Source organism: Orbicella franksi, chromosome 13 (genome assembly GCF_964199315.1).
Source record: "Orbicella franksi chromosome 13, jaOrbFran1.1, whole genome shotgun sequence".
Taxonomy (NCBI): domain Eukaryota; kingdom Metazoa; phylum Cnidaria; class Anthozoa; order Scleractinia; family Merulinidae; genus Orbicella; species Orbicella franksi.
The window spans coordinates 13,091,021-13,108,278 of NC_138157.1; the positions used below are offsets into that span (position 1 = coordinate 13,091,021).

Below are 17,258 nucleotides of genomic sequence, written 5' to 3' on the forward strand. Positions count from 1 at the left end.
GTATCTATTCAAAAGTTGTTCAAAAGGTAAGGTAAGGTAAGGTAAGGTAAGGTAAGGCTTTTCATGTGACGACATCATTTTCCAAAATAAGAAATTACCAATCCTTCTGAAGTTTTCGTTTCATCAGATGTAAGAGCCTTTAATAACTTGCTGTTTTGCAGCGTTTAAGCTTGACAGGGTTCCTCATTTTGAAATAGGGCACGTTTGAATTTCCAAGTTTATGCGTTGTGTGACATAAAAATGACGGCCCAATAAGGCTCTCGAACAGTCAAAAAGATGAGTTATTGCTTAAGTTTTTGCTAAATAAACAGTTGTTGCTATAGAAAAAGTATTAATTTCAATGTGTCGGAGCTCTAGAGTAATAAATTTTCGTTTCAACGGCAAAACTCAATGACAGATGTTTCTGTTACTTTACGTCCGCCATGTTTGTGTCCCTCCGAGGGGCACAAACATGGCGACTCCATACAAAGCTCTATAAATTTGTGTGAAGCACTTCTCCGAATAGCGGGACAATGAAAAACTGCACAGACCTAAATCTTGGCGAGGTTGTCTATATATCAATCATCTTTCATGTCCCAGCTTCTTGACTTAATTTATTGAATGGCTCTGATTTTTATTTTTGATGGCGTGATACTGCAAACCAGCCATATCATAACAATAATATATAGATTTAGCCTAAAAGTGGAACTCCTGGGCAAATAGACTCAAACTACACAAAACAAAAGCAGTGAAAAACATTTGTATACAAGGAAAGTTAATACTTTCGTTAACTTTTAATCCTGGGTTTGCTTTAACGGCTTCCAGACAACTATTTACAACAAGTTAACCTGACATGAGCCCGCGATCCAACCAAAAACTAGCACTTGATCAGCGGTCAACTTTAAAAAAACACGTGACTCGATGAGCTCTTAACTTGAGCCCGTGATATCGTCACGCGATACTGGTCAGCGATACCTTGTTTTGACAGGTGTCAATTGACCATAACATGGATGTCCAATATCATGGGCGTCAACCTATTAACTGTAGTATGGCCGCCATCTTATGCGACTCCACTGTCGTCGTCGTCGTCGTCGTCGAGCGCACGCACGCGCCCACGAGCAATACCGACTGTCATGATAACCACGAGAAAATCAACTCATGGGTTCCCTGTACTTTCCTGGGTATGGGTATGGTGCTCCGCTCGGCGGCCCTTAGGGCAGCCGGAGCTCCGCTATGACAGCAACGCTGATGTGGTCGTGTGTAAAAATTAAAAAAAATACATCTAAAAAAAATATCTAAAAGGTATTTACAAAGAAGAGAACTATTGGTTACATAAATAATACGATAAAAGCACTGAAATTCCTGAAGCGTGCTGCCTACCCGTCAAGATGGCCTCCAAAACCGTGATGCGGTATATCATGCTGAAACCGATTGTCAATTAATGAACTTATGACTCATCGAAATCATACTCCTATGAACAGGTACAACGAGGTCTGCAAACCAGGATACACGTTTGGTCAAGAGAGTGGCAGCGGTGGTACTGGCCACTTTACCCAAGTTATTTGGAAGGAGAGCGTGAAGCTCGGTATTGGAAAGGCAGACATCGACAAAGATGGCATGAAATGTACATACGTCGTGGGTCGGTACAGACCCGCTGGGAACATGATGGGAGACTACGTGAAAAACGTACCCCAGGGGTCGTTCAACAAAGCCCAGGCTTGTGCAGGGGTTAAAAGAACGATTACGCACTACTTGACGCCACGATCAAAGAAGGACAAGCACCCAACCAGAGCCAATAGTAATTAGAATGCTTTTTACACATGGGTCTCCGAACGTTGAGCGAGGCTGTTTATTTTGAAGGAAAGCTAAATACGGTGTATTAGTTTGGGATCATCTGCCACAGACTATTGACTGGTCTTATAGGAAGAAATAGGAAATGATCAATATACACAAATGATTGCGAACGGACTAGTTCAGTACAAATTATAAATTATCAGGAATGTCTCCTATAACGGATGTGGTTGTTTATTTTCAGTATGCAGCCGTGGTGACCAAGGGCGAATTTTAGACCGTCAGACGAAGGGACTAACAGTAAGACGAAGCGTCTAGATAATAAGAAGAAAATATCAAGTAAAGATAAGACAAAAATAAACCTAGCTGTTGGTAATGGGTTTCTGTTTAAGTGTCATTATATCACGGTCAATTATTCCCCTATATAATCCCTTGTGGTATTTGTTGTTCCCTAGAATCTAATTTTTGTAACTCTGTTGGTCTGAAATGAATTTATATATTTTCCATTTTGGTCTGAAATTGCCTACGGTTTTAAAGAGAGAAGAGAGAACAAGTGCATATTCCTTCCACCTGTGCGCCTTCTAGCAGAATGATAGAGACGTGTGAAGTGCCAAAAAAAAAACAAAAAAAAACAGAACCGGTTCCTAAAATGTATGAGATATAATTACTTAGTTGTACATTTGTGGAACGCTTCGGTGGGGTATAACGCTAGTTTACAAGTTAGTGTCATCATAGCGCAGGAAAAACGACAGTAGACAAGACCACTAAATGGCCAACCGTAAGGCCTGCAATAGGATTAAGACTTGAAGACAAAGGCGATACATCCCCACAAAACCATCCAAGGAGCAACCACTCAGAATTATATCAGAATGAAAACAAACTCGACTCACGGCATTACTAACAGCCTGAACGCTGGATATTGAATGAAAAGGTTTTGTTTGGGAAGGATCTCAATCTCAATTAAAAGAGACACGCTAATTGAACCAAAAGATAAAGGTAACCTTGAGCTAACAGATTGTGAGATTGTTACTAAATCTCTGCAATTCGCTTGGGTGAAAAGAATGGAAGAAGAGATCTAGATAAAACCCAGTGGATGGAAATCCCATCCTCTTACCCAGAACATGTTTGTGGTCCCTCAATAACCAGACAAACAAAAGAACCGGTTCCAGTCACAGACAACATATCGTGTCTCGAATTGTATGTATTTGACTATGATTATGATCTACGCCTTCATACTCTATTCTTCATATTCTAGCAGTATGGCAGCTTTCTACGTCTGATATTCGCGAAGCCTGAACTGAAGTTCAGGAATTGTGCACAATCGATTTTGATCAAAATAACATAGGATTATGTCAGAATGTGATTGGGAACTCGACTATCGACTTTACTAACAGTCAAATATATTAAATGAAAAGGACTTGTTTGGGAAGGATCTCAAAGGCAAATGTCTTTTGTCTTCCAATTCTGTCAAAAGGTGGTTGGTATTATTGTAGCCTAAAAGAGCGCCTAGAAAAGCAAAGACAAGTCAAGCCACTTCCCTAGTCTTCAATCTTTGTCATCCTCCTGTCAAAACAAATCAGTGCATGCCGTGACAACCAATCACAAATCACTGCTTGAACGCTAATTTGCTTTGCTTAGACAACCAGCAAGGAAAACAACGAACCATTGAAAATAAGATTTCCGATATGGCGTTTTGCGTAACCGTAACCCACAGGAAATATTGAATGATATCAATTGGATTCACTGTTAGACGAGGTAAAAGAAAGGTTACAGGATTTGAAGTGGTGAAGAGCTATTAATTAGCAAGGCCGCCTCTTTAAAACGGGACTACAGGTGAGATAAATTTATAGGCCCCGTGAAATATTCCACAAGGACGGGTGAACATGGGTGATTCAAGTAATAAGTTCATGAACTATATCGGAGTCTAGGAACTGACAAGAATATCATAACGGACTTTGAGAATGAAATGATGTTTTCTTTTCGCTGGGAAGCTTGTCTCTTGGGGGCCTTTCAGATTACTTGAATGTTTAGTTAAACAACTTCTGTTTAATTTGGCGCTAAATGAGTCAATACTAGTTACGTCAAGTTTCCCGTTCTATTTAAGTCCCTTTGTTCATTCATACCCTTGATGCAATGTATGGTTTTGTTGCTTCAGTACTTTCTTACAAGTGTTAATCCCCGCCTTAATAAACAACAACGGTGCAATTGACAAGCAGACGCCGAACAAAGGAAATCTTCAACACTTATTTAACGAATTGTAATAACCGAGTTTGCTCATCAATTATCCGCTTTAATTCAATTTTTTTAAAAAAAAGTCACAGTTCCTGCTTCAATTTTTTTTGAGCCCTTCCAGTAACTCATCGTGACACCCGCAACAGTAGGCAGGGTGGCAGTTTTTTTTTCGCCAACAGGTGGCACATGCGATAACCGGTTAGTTCGCGAAAATAACGAGAAGCTTAACCTTAAAATGGCGTTCTCTTTTCTTCAAATTCTTCTAGTATCGCGAATGACCTCGAACGGAAATAAATTGCTAGGTTTTTAACAGTTTTTATTCAAGACTTAATTTTCTGGAGGACAATACAAGCCCCTTGTTTTTGTCACTGAAACTTTGAAATCACAACTTGCAGACTTTGGTCGGAGAATGAGAGAAATTCTATGGGTCTTCGCACTTTTCACGTTTTTTAAGTTCTCAAATGGCCAAGCGTATGGAGGTAAGATGATAAAACTTGAAAATTGTTTTAGTTTACCAGAGAGGCTTATATTTTGTTTTTGTCATTTAAGTAAAATCTTTTATAAACAGAACAAGTTCAAAGTCAGTCGACTCTGTGTAAAGTAATTTTTCTTTAATACCAACACTTATTGGAGACAGTACACGTTGAATAACTGCTTTGAGACATGGTTCTTTAAAGCCTGTTGTCTTTTAAATGGTGCATTGAGATATTTTCAGTCACTAATAATTAAGTAATTGTTGAGATCGCACGGGAATCTGACATGTCAAACAACCATAATGTATTTTGTCTTAGGATAGTAACTCTGCCAGTGACCGTTCTCGGTTGACTTGGAGAAAAGTGATAAGTCAGCTGAGGAAAAATAGCTAAAACGATGATTTTGTCGTATTGCATGCCATTGTGTCCTTGTCAAAATTGCAAGCCTTGTTAGCCACAGACATGCTCCACTGTTTGTTCTGTTTTATAAGCGGAACCTGGCATTGTTCATTTACACGATAATAAAAATGAAATCTCTATCAGCTAACTCAGTCTTAGACTCCACAAGTGACATATTTCATACGAAATTAAGATAGCAAGTCTATAAGAGCCAGTATTAGACAGTTGTGCTTTGTAAGTCTTTGTACTTTATACTTCAGGTTATCAGTACAGGCCGCCGTCTTACCCTTATTTATACAAAATGGCGCCCGTCTACAGCTGGTACCAACGGGATGAAAAACCCGCACCTGCTGTTGAAATGGAACCAAACTCTGAAGGTAACTTTCCCGCTAAACAAATTAACAAAAGTCATTGATTTCTCGGGAATTAGAAATATATGCTAACACTGGAGAAAAAGAACAATACGGAGGGGAGAACGATGGGCGAGGGGGAAGGGGAGGGGGAGGGGGAGGGGAAGGGGATGGGGAGGTCGAAGATTAGCAGGGGGCTAGGAAGGTGATATTACTCTACCCTTTCCATCCCTTTCCTTTCCCCAACCTTTCTCTTGAATCTACGCCAGTCCGCGAACGGGGAGCCTGTTCAAAAGTGAACTAAAAGACTCTTTTACTCTCTTCGCTTGCGATGTTCAAAGGTTAACTATAATATTGTAGGATGTGCACCGTGCATGGCTTAGGTGCATTACGTTGTCCACACGTGTGAGGAAATTATGAACTTATTGGAAACACTCACACGTAGACGACAGAACAAATAAACGTCAACAAATGACAACGTTATCTCAGGGTATTTGGAACGAGTTTTTCTGGGATGGACCAAACTCAATCAGGCATTTATTTGCGCATGCATTGCTCCTACATGTAAGTCATCTGCAATTCGCAGTTTTGATCCTTTATTTGGGATTGATGGTGTAATTGTCAATCTGTAAGGACTGATTGAAATAACGCCGGAGCTGAACCCTAAACCACAAGAACCACCTACGTGACTGATATGTTAACAATTTTTAGATAATGATAGAATGAAAGATGCGAATGCAGCCATAACACTATTGGAAAAATGACCTGAAAAAATTTTAGGCTCTGAACGGGATTCGAACCCACGACCTTTGTGTTACCGGTGCAATGGTCTACCAACTGAGCTATCAAAGCCACATGAGAGCGGTCGCGTGTGGGTTCGGCCCTATATGTTCAATGGACGTAATACTCGGCTCAAGTGTATGAATTCCATGGTAATAGATGTCCAACTGTTGGATGTCTATTACCATGGGATTTTTAGATACTTTGTAACTGACGAGACTAACTTCTCCCACCTGATGACAGAACATGGGACAATGCGATAACACGTGCTATATGTTTTAGAAATGACAGCATTTGAAGTCCAGGGATTATTGTATCACAACCTTCATCGTGAAGTCCATAACACTCCAGACCTTCACCTCGACCACAAGCTTAGCCTTGAGGCTGCCCGTTATGCCAAAGAGATTGCTCAACATTTGGTAGTAAAGCATGCTCCCATTCAAACTCGACCAGGCCAGGCAGAGAACATTTTTCTACGCTGTAAAGCATTCAGCCAGGGAGCGTCTGCTTTTGAAGCAGTGAAAGAATGGTGAGTATGTGAAAAGGTTCATGCATTCTTCGTAAAGAGGGTGACGCTCTGCAAGACCCCTTGTATACCACAGCATTATACTACAATTTCAACACTATGGAATGTATGTATTATACCATCTCATACTCTAACTGATTCCACCTCGTGTAAATGGATAGAGACCTCGGTCATTTGGAATCAATTATAGACTTCTGTAGCGTGCGCCAATTACAAAAGACATCAGCTCTTTACAGTTAAAGGTAGATTTCTGATCATAAAATCCGAATAAATCTATCCAACCTCTTACAGCATCACCAAACGCAGATACGGTGTAATGTTCAGTGCTTAAATAACTGGGTGTCTAAGATGGTACATACAAAAGACAGAGGACAAATATATTTTCGGGTCTCATAAGGGACAAGGAGAAACACACGAGTTTTGCATTGCTTAGGGCCGATTTACACGGTACGACTTTGTCGCTTGCGACACGCTTACGACACGCTTACGACAGGCCTACGACATGAATTGTTTCGTGTAAATCAAACCTACAACTCGCTTACGATCGTCGTGTACGTCAAAAAAAAGATGTCGTAGGGGCGGGGCGTAGGGGCGAAGGTGAAGTTTTCTTGCGTCAAAATGGCGGACGAAGTTGTTGTTGGCTGATTCACATGAAGTCGTTTCTCGAAAAGTACTGATTAAAGCGAAAAAAATCTCATTAGAACGTCTTTTCAAAGGGCAGGATAGCTGAAATATCTGTTAACGGTTTGTTAGAACTTTCGCTCCGAAAATCCCGGTGCAAACTTTGCATATTTAATTTTGCAAGTGAAAATGTCGTGCGCGTGTAAACGGTCCAAAGTCATGTCTTAGGCATGTCGTAAGCGTTTCTTATGCGACAAAGTCGTACCGTGTAAATCGGCCCTTAAAGTTACAATTCAATTTGTTGAAGTTATCGTTATTTGTTTATTGTTAGGTACTCTACTGTTTGTCACTGGGATTTTGATAACCCTGTTCCTCTGAACGACAAAGGGAAACCATTCAGTAGACTAGTTTGGCGGTCAACTCAGCAGTTGGGAATTGGGAAAGCAACATTTCCTGTGGACAACTTCAATTGCACAGCCGTAGTGGCAAGATATAGTCCCTACGTAAACACGCAAAATTATGCGGAAAATGTTCAAAAAGGGAAGTTTGTACCTACAGGCTGCCAGTATGTGAATAATGTTGAGAACGAAGATTTTATTTTGCCTCCACAACCTGGAAAAGCTTGTCAAAGAATTTCTGGATTTAAAGGACAAATGTTACAAGAAAGTTCTACATGCACAATTAAACAATTATTTGCAATTTTCGGAGCTTCAGTTAGAAGAGGAAAGCAAGGATTTAGTGTTGTTTTATAAACGGGGCGTAGCAACTGACTGTACCGAACAGTAAAATACTTTAACACAATTGGGTAACAAAGCCTTGCAGAAATTATGATTAATTTTCCCGAAATCGATATAATAATGATATTAGGGTCTCTCCTTCTTGCAAAAACAAATCAAATATATCTAAGTTATAAAATATCAAATTTATTTGTTAATCTAGTAACAATGATATGTCGAGTTAGACGTAGTTCTCTTAGAACAAAGGGAAACTGACTAGAGCTTATCCATGGTCAATTATAGATGAGATTCGTTTCTCAGAATAACAGTTCTGTACTGCATATCAGAATATACAAACAATAGCCCCTATTTCGTGCGAAAATATGCTCGGATGTTTGTCCGTTCTATCTGTTCCGAGAAACGAACAGTTTTCCGAAAGCGTAGCCCGAGGAAAAGTGAGCATATTTTCGCGCCAAGTGGAGGCTATTGTGTTCACTATCATACTTTTCGCAACGTGCGCAGTTTTGAAAATTGAGGAATATCACTCAGGGCATATTTGGTCACATGACGCGCTTAGACCAATCGCACGCGAGCGAAAATATTTGATGGCTTATAAAGAATGATATTTACAAAGTAATGGTAATATGTATTGCAAAATACGTTCACACAATGAATAGTATATTATTGAAATTGAAAAGTTAGCTGGAACGTTTGACCATCAATTCCTTCGCAAGTAACCACGTGCGTGCGGTACAATTTAATGAAAGAGTTCGTCAATCAAAATGGAAGCTAACGTATTCATCTCTTTTTCTGTCATATAAGGTTAAAATCGAGGTTCGTATGAACAAAGTTAATAGAGGGGAATGTTTATAAAACTCGATAAAGTTCTTTGTTGTACGTTTTTGTTCTCGTTTTTGGTCCTGACCGTGCACAAAACACAATGGTTGTTTACTACTGACCGAGGAACTAACTAATAGAAATATTTTGATTACATAACCATGCATAATGCATGAGGGCGAAACAAAAGATTGTGCGCGGTCGTGGACCCTCCAATATAAATCTTGGCATCTTTGTTTGCTCCTTTGATGTTTGCCGGGCTTCATAACCAGTCCCCTCTATTAACTATGGTATGAACTGTGTCTTTTCATAGACAAGAAATAATAATTAACTTCGTAGGGTTTCTATGATAGAATTGTCGTTTATGTGACTGTATGCTGGAAGTTCTTGTGTGATAAAGTCGGGCTGTAAGGTAATTGCAAACATGACAGTCAAAAGGGACGCAAATATAGTTTATTACACTATTACTTGGCTACATGGTTTGCTATGATGACTGGAATCGTTTTCCCGCCAACGATAACCAGTTTTTACCCCAAAGCTATTTACTATATCATCATTTCCGATAGTAAAAAACGAGCAATTATATACTGCTCCGCTGACGGCGATGGTCAGGCTCTGGAGTATACAGCTGTTTCGAGAAAGGTTGTTGGATGAAAGCGTCAAGCCTATGCGACAAGTCCAACTTGTAGTCTTGGTATTCATTGGACAGATTTTGCATATGGGAATGGAGGAAATCTAAAAAGTATTAGTATTAGCAAGGCCGCACACATTAGACTTTCCACTCACGAGACCATTTTTCCGTAGCTTTTCTCTCACTTTCACATGACTTCTAGTTGAATATTCTTTTACAATTCGGTGTGGCAAAAAGAACCTTGTTTCCACACGTTGAAAAAGGTTGTTATGTCTGATTGATATTAAGCGTGTGCAGCAGCTTTCTACCTCTAACCATACTCACTTTCGGGGTTTTCAGTGCACTTTAACCCTTTATCCTCACAACCTTTCTCGAAACAGCTGTATTGTATCATACCTTCCTAAGGAAGTGCTACAGGCGGAGATTTAAGAGAAATGAGAGAAAACAGAAAGTACACAGTGTACCGTTAAAACAAATCTTTGTGAAAGCGCCGTCGAAAAATTCCCCATTTTTATCATCCAATTAAAGAATCGGCGCAAGCACTCCAGCGTTACTCTGAAAGTTCTGACAACGTTGCAATTAGTTGCTAAGCAACTTCGAGCTCAGTCTACTCTCAGACACCGCTGTTATAGACTGAAACTCAAACCTTTAGTTTTAATTATAACTGAGAAGAAAGTGTAATATTACTTTTGAAAGAAAAGCCGACAACCATGGAGTTACAATTATCGAATGATCGATTCAGTGTCAGCATGCCGATGCTTCTTCTTCTATAGGAATGAAATTTACCAAGATGGCAACAAAACTTACTACAACCAAAGAGACGCTGGAAACTTCTCCGAAAACGGTTGCGATAGCTTGGAGATATCAGCGTATACAAACATGGATTTATAACACTGTTTGCATGAGCGAACCAGAAGAAAAACACCTCTACTTCCGGTGGGATTTTACTATATATGTCTGTGCGAAAGAACACTAAGTAGTGCATCACATGAGCAGGAAACCAGCAGATGGCAAAAACCACAACGATAAAAACTAAAGCTTTGACAATTCTGCGCTTCTCCCTCTCTGTTGACCTGAACCTGGCTTTGCTCACGTTACCAGGAATTTTTCTTTGCCAGAGTTTTCTTGCAATGAGGGTGTAAAGGACCGCTAGAATTACAAGGGGGATACAGTAGAGTACAATGAAAGTCATTAAATAGTACATTTGTGGCGAGCTGTGATTGTCAAATGGTGCAAAGGATCGCACGCAGTAATGAGTATTATTTTTGATGTAAATATCATTTGCCATCATAAATGGAACGGCGTATCCTGCAGAACTCATCCAGATGACAGCTGTCATAAACTTGACTTTTCGAAAGACGTGTCCTCTCATCGGATAGCAGATGGCATAAAAGCGACCGAGCGAGACCAACAAGACTGTGAAAATTGAGGCAGGTATCGATATTTGATAGGAGAAATGGACAAATTTGCAAGTGACTTGTCCAATCGCTCCCCCAATCCATTTCACTCCAGCATGAATGTATATTACCATATAAGGCATGGCAAATACTGTAACCAGAAGGTCTGCAAGCGCCATATTGGCAATTAGCATGTTTGCGGCACGATTCCCCGCCTTTTTTCTCAACGCCAGGTACAGGCCAAAACCATTTCCCGCCAAACCGCAAGCGATGGTTGTGGCATAAACGATTGTTATGAGAAGCTTGCTTGTATTGGCAAAAATCTCTGTGGAGTCGCTTCCTGTTAGACACCAAAGTCATAATTAAAATGGCGTTCAATTTTGTAAATTTAAGAAAAAGAACAAAACAATAACACCTAAATAAGTTTCAATTAATTTCTCTCAACATAAAAATTGCTTTGATACATCGCAATTTTTACTGCTCGTAGATGCTTCACATTTATTTCTGACAATGCATGAAAAATCAGGCGGTAATAAATGAAACATAATTAGCAGTCTATATATCAAGTTTTTCTGCCAGGCAGTAAATGTTCAAAATGAGGCTGCCGAATATTGTTCTCACTGTAAAATCTTTAGCGTGCAACACTTCATTTTCAAGCCACTTGACGACTTAGTGATCTTGCTTTTTGCTTGGTTCTTTCTCAAACGATTTTCATATTTTTAAAGGAATTGCAAACAAGACTAACCCAATCTGAATGTTAAATTATTTAAAGGAATTTCAAAGCAACATAAATCTCGAAATGATGTGAAGTTTATATGAAATAATTCATATATGAACTGCGGTTGTAGATGAAAGTGAAGAATGATCATCGCAGTAAATTTTCCAATTGAAGCCCTGATTTTTTTCAGGCTTCTTCTTTCCAATTGCTTAAATTGGAAAAATTTACTGCGATGATCATTCTTCATTTTCATCTACAGCCGCAGTTCATATATGAATTATTTCATATAAAATTCACATCATTTCACTCCTCAAGGGAAGATATGAACTCAATTAAGTGGCCTCGCTCCCAGTGTGTGGCTTCATAGCTCAGTTGTTAGAGCATCGCACCGGTATCGCGGAGGTCACGGGTTCGAATCCCGTTGAAGCCCTGATTTTTTTCAGGCTTCTTCTTTCCAATTGCTTAGATTGGAAAATTTACTGCGATGATCATTCTTCACTTTCATAAATCTCGAAAATTGTCCTGCGTTTCAATCTAAAGGATTGACAAACATATAGCTATTGGCTAACGATTACACACAGTTATAAAATTCTGACTTATACATGAAATGTTGTATGTTGTGAACATAAATATTGTAAAATTATTAACAAACCTTTTGCACCGCTTGAATTTGAGGAATTCATGACTGTATTGGCGGGCCTTCAGACTTCAGGCGAAGTTATTTTCTGCAAGTAAGCATTTTTTTTTTATATATAAAAAAGGTTAAATCAAACATCATATTTTTTCCTTGACTTTATCATAGTAATTCAAGTGATACATTCAGAAAATTAGGCGTCTGTTTGTATGAATTTATTTTTTAAGTGTTCAGTTACTACACATGACCTAAAGACCAATCTTATAAATATCGCTCGATGCGTATGATTCTAATGTGACCACCGTTGTTGTGACTAGCTGAATAGTTTTGCGAAAGAAAAGCATGCAGGCATGCACTAACTTTGAAAGAAGGGATAAGCTTTAAGCTTTAAGCTAGTAAGGCAGTAAAGGATATTTTCAACGGCGAACTTACAGATGAGTAATGATTCCTTTATCTCGGTGAAAAAACTCACCATTTTCGGCCAATTACGTAAACATACAGTGTTAGACTTGAAGCAACTAAGGTCAGATAGGAACGACCCATTAGATGTTGTACTTTTGCAAAAAAAGAGCCACACACCTTGCAAAATTCAAAGATGAAATCTGACAAAAGCACAACAATCAAGGCGAGAATGATGTTATTTATCCAGTGTTAGAGAGCACTGAACCAACAAAATCATTTTCTTTGAAAATGAAGGAAGAAGTAATTAACCTGAATAAGTCTATTACCGGAAGGTTTGCTTTGATTTCAGTTTTCCAAAAGGCCTTTTATACTTGAGATATTTCCTATTAAGGTGATTTTAGCATTCTGTTGAAAGAGAGCAGTTCCTATCAGCGAAATTTAATGGAAAATAATTTTCCAGTTACTCCAATTAAGAACTACATGCGGTAACTACTGATATCCACAAAGCAAAAAAGTTCTAAATAATGTAATTTGCGCTGAGGTTGGATAAATGTAAATAAACAAATATACCTTACACCTATTTCCTAGGTTGAAAATTTCACAAGCCTTCATCTGTTCAATTGCGTTTAAGGCGCGATAGAAGTTATGTTTTTAGTTTCTTTTTCACTAAGTAGCAATTTTTTTTTTTCCGGATGCTGTGCTGAAATAAAAAGATACATTACGACAGAAAAACATTTTGACCGCGACGTGATAATTGTTACAGAAGACGTTTTTTATATGTACACGAACTACCCTCATGACAGCTATTGTTTGCAGCTTTCGCTATTTTGAAAAAAGAAGATCTTAATGAAAGGATGATCTGACACATATGATTTTTCATATTGTTAATCGAACAAAAGGGAGTCATTGATCTATGCAAAATAGTGGGACACATTTCAATTCATTGCAAATTACTGACAGAAAGCATTGCAAATACTTCTCTAAGATATCAGTGATTTTGCTATGTAACTTCTTATGGGTTTTGCCAGTATTTGTTTCATTTCAATTTCAAACCGAAGGGCAACGACGCTTTTATGTCATCTGTTGTCTTCTATTGTCCAATATAGCTACAGGTATATAGACTGCTGATTCGCAGAGGATCACTATTCTGCCATGGCTATGGTTGGGTTATGACAAGCAGCTAAGGACAGAAAAAAATAAATTTAAAAAAACTATATAAAAAAAAGCTTGACAATACGACAGCATGTTCTCTACTTCGCAATACCCAAATTTTCAACGTCCTTTCTTTCAGTAAAGCCAATTGCAGAGTTTCTAGACTTCATCTTCTCCAGATTTTTCTTTCCTGAATTTTAGATAGCTGTTAAGATACGGAAACTGAACGATGAGACAGTGAGAAAATTTCAGGGTATAGGTACAATAGGTATGTTTATTTTAGAAAGTTCCACTCCACTGTTTGGTTTTTAAAAAATTACTTCCAGAAGAAGTGATTCTAGATTTTAATTTGTAATGAAGATCTTCAGAAAAGCTGTAGCGGCGAGGTTTGAGAATCGAAATGTATGGTGTAGAATACCTTCTTATCAAAGGGTTACACCTGGCAGAAAGGGCTCAAAATTGATTCAAGATAGCTTTGTAGCAAAAATATCGAAGCGCAAACGTTCTCAAAACATCGAATTGGTGGTCTACACATACTCGTATGTAGCTCGTAAAGTTTTTCTCATGCAATTTAATGTGGATATATATCGCCTAATTACCTTAAGAAATCACGATAGCTGAACCCGCGAAATTTGCCAGTAACGGAAATTAGTTTTCTAAAGGGCACTTCGTCATGAGTCGAACAGACAGTCAGGGAATCTTAGTTTACATCACTGCGATTGCGTTCAAGTATTTTTTTTAACACCCGCAAGGTTTCCCACGTTCGGGGAAGACATTTTCAGTTCCTGTATTGGTTTCTATAGTAGGCTTAAAATAGCTTTAATGTTACTCCCTCAAACTGACTGAGCAGCTCAATAAATTGTGAAAGTAGAAGTGTTCTTTCAAAGCTTTTTTCCTCTACGTCGGGAACAAAGTACGAACAAGTACCCGCGTACTCCAACCATAGCCTGAAGTGTCAGGAGTTTCGCTGTGACGCGGATTCAGTCCGGTGCCATAAGGCTGTTTAAAACCTTATAACCTCTCACTTGCGTGCTGGGAGTGTATGTAAATCGTGAAAGTATTTCCACATGCACAGATTACGAAGAAAAATCGGCTTGATTGTACAAACTAGAATAGTCACAATAACAGAAATAAGATGATGCTGTTTTGGTAAAGAACAGGCACAAAAGCCACCAAATTAGATTGATTAACACTATAAGCAACTCATGAAAGCCAGTAAAGAAACGGATATGAAGGGGATATTTAATAATGAAATAAACAAAGCTCGAACAGCACTATGCTAGTAGTGCATGACGTGTTATATAATATCAAATTTTACGAACACATCCTTGTCATACGACCACGTAAACCTTCAGTTTTATATTTTCACTAACCCTACGAGATTAATTTTTATGCTTGTCATCTTTATTGTACTTGCAAAAATCCTTATATACTAAAACTGATCAATGCACAAATTATAAAATCGAGACAAAATACGGCAGCCGCATTCATGCTGAGTGCATGTACTATAGCATCTACAAGCAAAAGATTCACTGATTTAAATTTCACTCTTTTGCTTTTTCTATGAGTCATGCACAACTGCTGATGTATGTGCTCAGCTCTTTAGTTTTACTAGCCCCAAACGCAAAGAACTATGTTCACTCGGACGCTTTGAAGAACGGTACTAAACAATGACTACAAACACCTTGATAAACGTACGCCTGATATTCTTTGACACTATTACAAAGCATGTAGTACATTGAACAGCTTACCTTTGCTTCTTGCAAATACTCATCTACTCTCAGCTACACAAAGGATTGCGACTAAAGATATATTATCTGACTTTTAATTTTTTCATTGATCCGTCCCTATTAAAAATATCCCGATGGCACTAATGGATTGTGACGACAAATTGTTACTGCTTATCATTTATAAAAATTGAAAAAAAGTTGCGAAACATGTTACCAAGGCAACCTTCGTATTGCGCCAATTAAAACTTGGCAGCTGTTTCAAGAAGAACAGAAGGTAGAAGCGATAGCGGAACACACAAAAAGGGCGGAATTGTCTCAAGCAAATTATACTTATCAAGCATACTGTATATTAAATATAGACCGTCGATCGATCGGTGGTATTAAAGTACAGTCTATACCAATCATAACTTGAGTTCATGAAATAAGCGTTAAGTCTGAATAATAAAAGGAAATGATACCGGCTTACTCATTAAAAAGATTAGATTTTACTTGTCGGTCCTGAATTGAAGTTTTAATTTCAAAAAAAAAAAAAAAAATTCACTTTCAAGCCGCTTTCGCAGATGCCGGCCATTAGCTGGCAGTAATATAACTCACGCCTTAAAAAAACACAAAGGAAAAACCAAAAAAAAAAAAAAAGCCCACGGGCTTCATTTTCGGCCCGCCTAATCAAATTTTAAGGACTACAGTTTTGGAAGATCAAAACAGAGGTAAAATGCTGAAGAATAAAATTATTTCATAACTTAAAAAAGTAGGACCCCCTGAAAAATTTCGTGTTGTCTACGAATTGTTACTTTTCTGCTAATTACCGCGGAAGTCTCGATATCCTTGCATTACTTCAAGAGTCAAATATCGTCTGGGATAACTTTGTTGAAAGCCTAGAGGGGAAAATAGAAAGGAAAAAAGAAACGTCTGATAAAAAATAGATTAAAGGATGACCAGTATCACGCTATCGTCGTTGAGGGAGAAATTTTTTTTCCATTATGAAACAAAGAAACAGAGGCCACTCAGTTCGACATCCTTAATCACGATTTTATTTGATTCTGATATTTAACCACGACAGTTTCGATCTCTCATAAGATTCACTCGTTGAATTTTGGTACACTTATTCTGTAAACTGTTGTAGCACTGCACAGATTTTCTACGCACGACACTTCAACTCTATGACGCCGTAAAACATCACCAAGGGCTATGAAATATCGGAGGTGACATCATCGGAAGTTGCTGAAGCCATAGCTTATAACTCAGTTCACACGAAACGGGAAACTACTGAAAACTGATTAGAACTGACAGCGATTCAGTTGCTGTACATTTATGTAACTTTATATCGCTGCTATCAGGAGCCACTAAAGGTTTTTATGTTAATTTATAAATCTTGAAAAGTACCAGAAGGCACTTAAAATACACTTAAAAATCACGTAAAACCTGCTGGTGCCAAGTACACCTAAATGGAATCAATTTACCCAATCTTTGTTTGTGTCCTGTCATGTTTGTTCAAGGGAGGATCTTTTGTTTCAAGATACTTCTCCTGGCCTTGAGGAAGTGGTGTAGGAGAAATAAAACTGAATTCAAAAAGTAAATCAAAAAGAAAAAAGTAATGGAAAAAAAAAATAGAAAGTAAGTACGTAGGTGAAAGAAATATCTACGCAATGTCATAAGTTTATGTGACCCAATATTACACTTAGGAGTAATTTGTTCAGTACCTGTTTTGCGGCTTGAGAACGATCTGTACGGACCTTTGAAATATCTGCAGCAGGAAAAAAAAAATTAGTATTTTAAGAATCCTTTTGGCTAATTATGCTTTCTTATTATGTGCAACAGTAATTAACATTCAAGTAATTACTAGCAGGAAAGCTTATATAACTAAGAAGAGTACGTTTTATGGCCGTGGTT

General features: G+C 38.3%; 3 protein-coding genes across 4 annotated transcripts in view; 2 read left to right on the top strand and 1 right to left on the bottom strand.

Moving 5' to 3' along the window:
• Positions 1-2,144, top strand: part of LOC145465646 (uncharacterized) — a 7,502-nt gene extending 5,358 nt beyond the window's left edge. For both annotated transcript variants that reach the window (XM_081449420.1, XM_081449421.1), the window contains exon 6: positions 1,461-2,144. In XM_081449420.1, the coding sequence (XP_081305546.1) occupies positions 1,461-1,785 (325 nt within the window). In that variant the 3' untranslated portion in view covers positions 1,786-2,144. The remainder of the gene's footprint in view (positions 1-1,460) is intronic.
• A 1,217-nt stretch (positions 2,145-3,361) lies between these two features.
• Positions 3,362-7,903, top strand: LOC145465766 (Golgi-associated plant pathogenesis-related protein 1-like). Its single transcript, XM_081449524.1, has 5 exons — positions 3,362-3,603; positions 4,398-4,481; positions 5,135-5,251; positions 6,287-6,533; positions 7,483-7,903. The coding sequence occupies exons 2-5, from the start codon at positions 4,412-4,414 to the stop codon at positions 7,901-7,903; spliced, it is 855 nt and encodes a 284-aa protein (XP_081305650.1). The 5' UTR covers positions 3,362-3,603; positions 4,398-4,411.
• A 2,072-nt stretch (positions 7,904-9,975) lies between these two features.
• Positions 9,976-12,168, bottom strand: LOC145465765 (galanin receptor 2b-like). Its single transcript, XM_081449523.1, has 2 exons — positions 12,103-12,168; positions 9,976-11,072 (listed from the first exon to the last, which is right to left on the bottom strand). The coding sequence occupies exons 1-2, from the start codon at positions 12,131-12,133 to the stop codon at positions 9,994-9,996; spliced, it is 1,110 nt and encodes a 369-aa protein (XP_081305649.1). The 5' UTR covers positions 12,134-12,168; the 3' UTR covers positions 9,976-9,993.
• Positions 12,169-17,258: the final 5,090 nt, after the last annotated feature.